Source organism: Magnolia sinica, chromosome 10 (genome assembly GCF_029962835.1).
Source record: "Magnolia sinica isolate HGM2019 chromosome 10, MsV1, whole genome shotgun sequence".
Classification (NCBI taxonomy): Eukaryota; Viridiplantae; Streptophyta; class Magnoliopsida; order Magnoliales; family Magnoliaceae; genus Magnolia; species Magnolia sinica.
In genome coordinates this window covers 5610414-5620123 of record NC_080582.1, presented here as the reverse complement: position 1 = coordinate 5620123, position 9710 = coordinate 5610414, and the positions used below count along the sequence as shown (strand labels likewise).

The following is a 9710-nucleotide window of genomic DNA, read 5'->3' as shown; positions in this document are numbered from 1 at the left end:
ACCTCTATGTTGAAGTAGACGGTTGGTGACCATTGATTCTACGGTGTGGCCCACCTGAAGAAAACTATCTTGGATTCCGGACCTAATGACGGTCATCATGTGGTCCGCCTTTTCCATGGCTAGGATGCCCTACAAAGGTGACGTGACTCCCTTTAGGGGCCTTTAGCCAAGAGAAGAAAAGAGCTCCCTAGCTGCCTTTGCGTGAGTGCACGAACTAATGTGGCACTCGTGTGAAAGATCCAAGACGTCAATTACGTGAATCAGAAGGTTAAATCCCTCGGTCGAGAATCAGGCCATCACCTTATCAAGTGGGCCGCATTTTTATAATTTAAACGAACGGTTAGAAGCATTCGAGCAACGGCTTACAATCGACATTGCATGCTCCCACCATATAAGCTGAAAAGCCCGATTTTTAGCTCAGTCCATCTCTCCTGATGAAAGGCTGGGATCTCTCACAAGTATGCTACATCAGCACGTGTGAGTGTACTTCAACGGAAAAACCACTTCGCAGAGCCCGAAGTAGAATGCTCATTTTAGGCGCTCAACATACTCAAGCGACAAAAGCAAAAAAGAGAAGCACGTGCAACTTGGCACACATGTGAGGGATCCAGGACGTTCATGAACTATTTTCGAGGTTGAATTGGCTTATGTATTCGAAAACTCAGAATGGATCATTCATCAGATAAAGCACGCATGCGTCTTGAATGTAGATCGTTGGTTATCATTTATCTAACCGTCCATTTCATACCATAGACCACATAATATAAAAAAATATAAATTTTAAGGATAAAGAATATAAAATATGTAAACAACTATTAACGTTCCGGATCTCTAACACGTTTTACAATTCCCGCACGTGCTGCGTCTATGTTAGGCGCTTGTAGATAGAGCGACTGCGTTAACAATTCAAAGTCAAACGAACTTGATTAAAATGTCGAAAATACCCTTCTATTTACGGAGAAACAAGTAAAAGCAGTCATAAAGGAAATTTCGGTGGAGCTCGTATCCCGAAAGGCCCAGGAAGTGCAAATAATTAAATTTTCCTCTGTCGCGATTGAGATTTCAGTGTGTATCTCTACCCAATGGCGCCTAGATACTATGTAAAAATATAATCAGAACCGTTAATTTATGGATTATATGATATAAATATTGGTTAAAGAAATTTAAAGTAATAGATGAATTTTTCTCATCAGTATCTATGAACGTATTATTTTTTGGCCTTTATTCAACTTTTACACCATAAAAATGAATATTATCAACAAAATTTCACTATATATAGTATATCATATTATTATAAAGAACATGGAAGGTTCAGATCATTGGAACATCTAACAATGTATTCTCTGATGGATGGAGACATACTAAATTGTTATCTCGCAACGGAGGAAAAACAAACTCCAGCTGGTAATCTCCCTCTTTCACCTTCTGTACGCGTAGGTGAAAAAGGCCATCGAAATAGCGGGAGCGGATTAGGTGTTACCGGGTAACAGTTTAGTGGGTGCTACCCATACCGTGGGGCCCACCTTGATGGTTTCTAGAATATCCATTCCGTCCATCATTTTATAAATAAATTTTAATTCGTGAAACCAAAATTTTAGAATATCCAAATACAATATGGACCACAAAACAGGAAATAGTTTTCTCTTAGTTTCGCACCATTAAAATTTCTAAAAGGTGCATAGTAATATTTTATTAATTTATTTTCCATCCAATCTGTTGATAATTTCAATAGGAAATTATTTATGATAAAATAAAAATATTAGCTCGATCCAAAGCTTTTATGGCCCACAAAAAGTTTATAACTTTCATTCATCACCTTTTCTATTTTTATGATCTAATTAAAAATTATTTCTTCTTAAATTTTGGGATATCGTTCTAAAATGATATTTGAAAACAGATGGACGGTATGGATATATAATAAATACATCAAGGTGGGCCTCAGACGGTTAGGGTAACACCAACTAAGGTGTTACCCGGGTAACTACTAATCCGCTCCCGGAAATAGCTATCCAACGTGGCAACGTCTCCGTCAATCACGCCGTTAAAAAAATACGTGGCATTTCCACGTCAGACGCGGCCCGCGTATCGAAGATAAACACGGGAGAAAGTCCTGAGATCTAAAGACGAGAGAGAGAGATAGAGAGAGAGAGGGAGCGCAAGCACGAATAATGGCTCCGCCCTCTTCCTAAAAAAAGCGGTTTTCAGTTCGAAGCGGTATTTCGAAAAGCGGTTTTACTCGAGCCGAGAGCAGTTTCTTTGCATTTCAAGAACAACGCCATTTGTACGGACACGAGGAGAGAGGGAGAGGGGTTTTACTGGCAAACAGGCAGTGCTGCTGAGCGGTTTAGCGAATGAGCGGTTTTCTTTAAGCGGTTTTTTCTGTATTCGGGGAAGAGAAGTGGTTTTGGGCTGAGGAAGGAAGAGAGCCGGGAGAAGATGATACCGAGAAAACCGGTCTTGCTTTTGCTCGTTTTTACAGTTCTTGCCCCTCTCGTTTTATACACAGACAGGCTCGGAAGCTTCTCGAATTCCAGTAGTAAGTTTCGAAAATCCAAAACAGAACTGAAAATCTCGAGGAACTTGAGAATTTGTAGTGTTTTTTTTTTGCACGTTTTCTTTTGATAACTCGATCGATCTTTCTTTTCTTGAACGAAAGAAGAAAATGCCGAAAATTCTGTGAATTTCAACTATAATTTTTCTGATTTTTTGGATAATTTGGCTGATTGGTTTTCTTTTCCGTTTACTTTCTGCAGGTAAGAACGAATTTCTTGATGATGCTTCGACTCTCGTAAGTCTTTGATTTTGAATCCTCCTAGTCGCATTTTTTTCAGTATCCGATTTCATGGAAAGCTCATCTTTTTTTCTTCTTTTGTTTTCAGAATTTTGGCGGTGAGATTGGGAAATTGAATGTCCTTCCTCAGGTGATTATTATTATTTTTTTTTCAATTTTCATTTTTAGGAATTATCTGATTATTTTTTATTATTTTTATTTTTTTGACACTGGTATGCAATTTTCAGAATTTTATTTTATTTTTCTAATTTTTGGAAAATAGGAATCATCGAATGTGTTGAAAGAACCAGTCGGAATCGTTTATTCTGAGAACTCCGCCGACTCTGCTTCAAATTCAGATGAATTGGATTCTGACGAAGTGACGGAAGGTTGGTTGTTTTTTTTTTTTTTTTTTTTGGGTAAATTTTCAGCTTCAGAACTGTCCTTTGCTTCCATAATTACAGAGCTGACATTGAGGAATTCTTCATTATGCTGTTGTTTTCATGAACTGTGTCTGATGCATGATGTGATTATAGAACTGCCACTGTTGAAATCTTCATGATTCTTTGTTTACCAAATTGCCATTCATGAAGTTTTGGTGATTCCTTAGTTTTTGCTAGATGGCCATTGGGAAATTTTTTATGATTCCTTTGGATATTATTGTGGAACTCTCTGTCTACAGAATTGCCACCGGGGAAATCTACAGAGCATACGAGCAGAGTATTATCGGCAACTGATGAACAGGATGTATCTGGAGAAAAGAATGTCATTGAGCAAGTAACGGATGAGGTTCATGAAGAGAATGAGAGCAGTGGATTACAGAAACAAAAGACGAATGTGGAAAATGGAAGCGAAGGGGGTGAAGATACAAAGAAGGAAGAGAAACAAAGCTTGTCTCAGCAGATGCCTGAAACCCGCTCGGAGAAACAGGTGTTCTCTCTCTCTCTCTCTCTCTCTCTCTCTCTCTCTCTCTCTTGTTTTGGGGGTCTCCTGCGCACAAACTGCTATCATTGATATTTTTTTTTTCTCAATTTCATAGTTTCTGGAATGTTGAATATAGGTATGTTTTAGAACAAAATTAGTTTTAAAAGGTTGTCTTCATTAGACGTTATTTTGACTTATTATATGTTGGTCTCTGATTGTGGTTATTTTTTAATTAATTTCTGGGTTTTGGGTCGCTTTTATGTAGGAAATAAGGGGTGTCTTGATGCGAATTATGGGTATATTCTGTGGTGGTGATTATAGATTCCATGTTATCCCTCGATGTTTACAATTTGTATAGACTTTCAGTTTCCGGAACGCATCTTCCATCGAATGATGGTGATCTGATGTGAGTGGAATACTTTGGGCTGGAAAGATCCACCGCAAACTGGTAGCATTGTAGTATTCTAAGAGGAAAAAAAAACTGATCAGATTCCTGATATCAAGCTAACATGTCTTTTATTATTTTACAATAGGTAGTTATCTAAGGTCCGTTTGGTCGCCATTGAAAATGAGTTCATCTCATTTCAGGTAACAGTATTATGTAATAAAAATAACATTCATAATCGTGTAATTTAAATATGCTATGATCTCTAATACATAATCATTGCTAACTAAAATGAGATGAAATCATTTTCAAGTGGCAACCAAATAGGGCCTACACTTTTGTAATTAAACAATGACACATTTGTAAAATATTTGGAGATATGAAGATGATGTGATTCATAGATTTCACAGACATTTTGCTATTTCGTCATGGGAAATGATTTTTGGTTGTCATCGATTGGATGAGTTGAACTAATAATTTCATCATTTCATACCAATATTTGGAGTAATAAAAACAAATCTAGCACAGAAACTGCTCAAACATCTTAATGGAGATCAGAAATGGTTGATTTCTGATGCTTAAAATTTATTTTATTTCTAAATGAACAACCGAAGAAATATTACGAAGGAACTAGATTTGCAAGAGAAGACTCATTTGAGTCCACCAATGTGTAGAATACTGATTTACTACAGATAATGAATGTGGTCTCTGATTGTATGGTTAAAACAATCCTTGTCAAAATTTTGCTAGTATTTGTTAAAGACGACTATAACCTGCTCTACTTTCTCTGGCAATCTATTCCCAAGAAAACTTGTCCATTTTTAATTGCAGGTAGCCACTATGCATGAGCTGAACTTCCTTTGTATTTTTTCATGTTTCGTATATCAGAAAAATAAACATGAACAACGATCCTCACTAAGTTCTGACAAGGTTGATCTGAAAGAACATGGTAAGACTGACACTGAGAGCATGCCAGATACCCGTGTCAGGCATCTTAGAGATCAGTTGATCAGGGCAAAGGTTTTCCTTGGCCTCAGTCCTATCCGAAACAACCCTCACTACACGAGGGAGCTCCGGTTGCGGATAAGAGAAGTTCAGCGAGTTGTTGGTGATGCAACGAAGGATTCTGATCTACCAAGGAAGTAAGTTCTTTATTTCACCTTGTTAATCTGGGGCAGTGGCTAATTGCTTGTAAATTGCCCCCCTAGAGTGGGAATCAGAAAGCTGACTGCGCTGTTCGGCTTTGTTTTCTGCCCTGCCCTAAGTCCCTGGGAAGTTCAAAACAAAGTCAAACACCATCTATGTATTCAACCAAATATCAAGGGGATTACTAATGCAGATGGAATCCCCATCATGTAATGGAAGTATGTTGATTAATTGCATCAGTTTCCAACTTATGCCACTTTAGCTGAAGTTCTGCTTATCGGTTTGTTTTTTTTTTTTTCCAATCCAGTGCCAATGAGAAGCTGAAGGCAATGGAACAAACACTGGCCAAGAGTAAGCAGATTCAAGATGACTGTACAGCTGTTATAAAGAAGCTTCGTGCTATACTCCACTCGACAGAAGAACAGCTAAGAGTGCATAAGAAGCAGACCTTGTTCTTAACACAACTTGCGGCAAAAACTCTTCCCAAAGGTCTTCACTGTCTTCCCTTGCGCCTCTCCACCGAGTACTATACACTGAATGCTAGCCAACAGCAGTTTCCCAATCAAGATAAACTGGAAAACCCCAAACTGTATCATTATGCGCTCTTCTCAGATAACATATTGGCGGCAGCAGTGGTTGTGAACTCGACTGTGTTTCATGCCAAGGTAGGGTGGTCAATAAAAAACAAAGATGAATTCTATGATTTTTGTTAGCGAAGACATTTATAGTATCCTTGGGCTCTCACTGTGTAAAAATGGGTTCTTGGTTGGGTGATCCAGATCATTGAACTGATGGGCCTTCTGTAGTTGGACCATACCCAAAGTATCCTAGATTAGGAGATCCTAGCCATGCAAATTTGACTCTCTCTGTTTTTTTTTTTTTCTCCTCTTAATGTGGATCATTGCCGCATTTTCTCTTACCTGTCCATGTGCAGGAAACCTATCAAAGGATTAAAATTGTCCCATCAAGGAGATTATTTGGGCATTGCCCATCCACAGCTAGAACCATCAGATTAATTGTCTGGATCTTCAAACCATGTGCCCTGCTTGCACAGATCAAGGGGTTGAGGATACCATTCATGTCCTTGGCTGCAGGATTACATAACACTACAAAACCGCTTCTTTATTAGTCGTCTGTTTCAATTTCTGGCACTTTATAGTCAATTCAATATTGTTGTCTTTGCAGGCGCCTGCAAAGCATGTTTTCCACATTGTTACAGATAGGCTTAACTATGCAGCAATGAGGATGTGGTTCCTAGCCAACCCACCCCGCCAAGCCACTATTCAGGTTCAGAACATTGAAGAATTTACATGGCTGAATTCAAGCTACAGTCCGGTTCTCAAGCAACTTGGAACTCCTTCAATGATAGATTATTACTTCAGGACTCACAAAGCGAACTCCGATTCAAACTTGAAGTTCCGCAATCCCAAGTACCTTTCTATTTTAAATCATCTCCGGTTTTACCTACCCGAGATTTTCCCAAAGCTCAACAAGGTGCTCTTCTTAGATGATGATATAGTCGTGCGGAAGGATCTGACCGCCCTTTGGGCACTCAATCTGAAGGGGAAGGTCAATGGTGCGGTTGAAACTTGTGGAGAAAGCTTCCACCGCTTCGATAGGTATCTCAACTTCTCGAATCCTCTCATTTCGAAGACCTTCGACCCCCATGCTTGTGGATGGGCATATGGAATGAATGTATTTGATTTGGTGGAGTGGAGGAAGCAGAAGATAACAGAGATCTACCACTCATGGCAGAAACTGGTAAGAAGTGTTTATTTGTCGAAGTATATTTATTGGGAACCGATATTTGCACCCACCCACCTTATTGTGTACTTTGGTAATAAAATCAGTACAAAAAGCGGAGCACTCTAATGTCAAAAATGTAAAAGAGCTGCAAAGATCAAAATGTGGGGGGTGCAAATCGTGGCTCCCTGTGATATATTTGCTATATTCGATTCTTATCTAAACATTTTCATGCAAGCTATGCTTCATGGTTCTTCCTGTTAGGCTTTTTAGTACGCATTTTGGTAATTGGTAATCCAATTCCTTGGAACTCCGAATGGAAACTTCTAACACCAACACTGAAAGCAAATCCCAACAGCTTGTTTAAATTAAACTAGGGGCCTGTTTGATAAGCCGCTTTCATGGGAAAATAAAGGAATTCACAATCATTATTTGCCAAGGTACTATTGAGGAATTGATTTCAAGGGATTCCTTTTTCAGGGGGATGTTTGATTTGCAAGTGTAAATCTCCACTTAATCTCACGAGGGTAACCTTGGTGTTTTTTTTTATAAAAAAAATGGTAGGTCACCTTGGCTTTTATGCTTAAGAATGGTAGAGATGGAAATGTGTGTTGTTTAATGATTACATTAGGAATCCATGATTCCCTTGCAAAATCAAACTAGAGAAAAACAATAGTGATTACAAATTTTACGTTCTTTTTCCATGGATTTCCTCTCATCAAACAGGCCCTCCGGATGCAACTTGAGTGGGTTGGGTCAGGCTGAGGGTCAACCCAAGCCCAACCCTACATCAAGAGGACCTGAGTTACCCTTAATTTCAACCTGAAGTTCCCAACCTGAATTCCTTTGCACTCAATCCTAAACAGACCCACCCGACCCAAATATATGTGATTATATCTAGCCCGATCTAATCTGACTTGAATTTGCTCAACCTGAACCCAACCCGATTTCAAATAGTTTTGGAGTTCTCCAATCCTAACCCAACCCTGAGAACTTTGACAACCCAACCCGAACTTGGGTTTGGTCGGTCAGGTTTGGGTTGACCCAAACCCAAGTTACTGCCTTGGATGAAATTAATATTAGAATGGACTCAAATGTTCATTCTGTGGGAGTGGAGCCAATTTGCATATCCTAAAAATTGTGGATGCCGGGGTGTGCAAAACATTCTTCAGCACTTTATCCATGCTATTCTGACAGAATGTGTGTGTGACATTGTTATGTATTGATCCAAAAGTAATCTTTGTATCTAATTTTCTTGTTTGCTAAAGAAGATAACTGGAAGTATGTGCATTTTGTTTGCAGAATCATGACAGGCAGCTATGGAAATTGGGAACTCTACCCCCTGGTTTGATAACATTTTGGAACCGGACATTCGCCCTAGATCGATCATGGCATGTTCTAGGCCTTGGCTACAATCCAAATGTCAACCCAAAAGAAATCGAGCGGGCTGCTGTTATTCACTACAATGGAAACATGAAACCGTGGCTCGAGATAGGCATGCCCAAGTACCGTAACTACTGGACGAAGTTCATCAACTACGAGCAAGTCTATCTGCGTGACTGCAACATCAATCCCTAGAAGCAAATGGTATCACAAACACCTTGGATTTCCTTTCTAAAACTGATAAGGGCAATTTTTTTGCTGGCCTTTTTTCCTTCTGCTGCAGTAGGGTTCTTCGAATTTGAAAGCTCTTGTTACGATTCTTTCTGCAATCTGCACACATGCATCCTCATAATGTCATGTACTGCCGTGATTCCTTACATCTTTGTCCATGCTATCCTTTTTTGTTTCTCTGCATAAGTGCAGATATATTGTACATGTTCAGAAATTAGAATGTTAGTGATTCAGTTATACAAGGTTAGTTTGTTTTCTCAATTTGCATGTATATGTTTCAAGGGATTTGATGTTTTAGCACCTAAATTCCTCACTCTAACAAGTTACCCTGATTTCTAATAAAACATTACCCTTTTTAGTACTATGTGTGTATGTTTTCCATGGTATTCAAATCTATAGAAGTGCTAGATGAGAAAGAGCTTCTTGGGGTTGCTAGGAGAACTAGTTTCATCATTGGAGTGTTTTAGATGTAAAGATCCAATGGAAGATTCTTCGTCGGTGAGCTTCATGTGGTATAAAAAAGTCAGTTCTGCTCCTAGGGTTTCCAGTTCGTTTTGATTTGGATCTTCCCAAGTGAAAATCACAAGGCTAGTAAGTCCCTTTTTAAGGATAAATGAAATTAGTCCCAGTTCACCTTCCTCCGCTGAATTCATGTTTCTTAATCTTCTTGAGTTTTGGGTAGAGTTGTGTGTAGATCAATCTCACCTGACTGGGACTTCTCTATTCTCTCATCTATAGCAGCATGGTTCTAAATAACGCCCGAAACTGAGTCAGACACATGGTTCTAAACACTGTCCAAGACTGAGTTGACACGGTCAAGTCGTCTCTGTTTTGGAGGACTGAAGTGAGTCACCAGACTGTAGACAGGACTGGAACAGACCAAAACATAAACGAGTTGGGGTTAGTCATGCCGGTTTGGTCTCCAAGTGCTATTTAGAATGTTCCTAAAAGTAGGAAAAGGCAAAAGTGCTAAAGGGTGTATTTTTTCTGTTTGTCAAAAGTCCACTGGTTTGGATGGATGTCTTTCCCTGCAAGTTGTGCAGCTGGTGTGGTCTACCTGTGTTTGCACTGCCGATGATTCGGCTTATAAAAGCCCCCTTTTCCGATTCGTATCTGGGAAAACTCCAT

The 9710-nt window shown here is 39.2% G+C and overlaps 1 protein-coding gene across 1 annotated transcript; it reads left to right on the top strand.

Annotated features, from left to right (window-relative positions):
- Positions 1 to 2130: 2130 nt before the first annotated feature.
- LOC131257835 (probable galacturonosyltransferase 4) lies at positions 2131 to 8843 on the top strand. Its single transcript, XM_058258745.1, has 9 exons — positions 2131 to 2536; positions 2754 to 2788; positions 2880 to 2921; positions 3054 to 3159; positions 3453 to 3700; positions 4968 to 5221; positions 5533 to 5890; positions 6411 to 6986; positions 8271 to 8843. The coding sequence occupies exons 1-9, from the start codon at positions 2437 to 2439 to the stop codon at positions 8544 to 8546; spliced, it is 1995 nt and encodes a 664-aa protein (XP_058114728.1). The 5' UTR covers positions 2131 to 2436; the 3' UTR covers positions 8547 to 8843.
- The last annotated feature ends 867 nt before the right edge of the window (positions 8844 to 9710 follow it).

Coding starts and splice junctions, on each gene's coding strand:
- LOC131257835 (XM_058258745.1), top strand. CDS start 2,437: ATGATACCGAGAAAACCGGTCTTGCTTTTGCTCGTTTTTACAGTTCTT. Junction 2,537..2,753: donor AAGCTTCTCGAATTCCAGTA/GTAAGTTTCGAA, acceptor TACTTTCTGCAG/GTAAGAACGAATTTCTTGAT. Junction 3,160..3,452: donor TTCTGACGAAGTGACGGAAG/GTTGGTTGTTTT, acceptor CTCTGTCTACAG/AATTGCCACCGGGGAAATCT.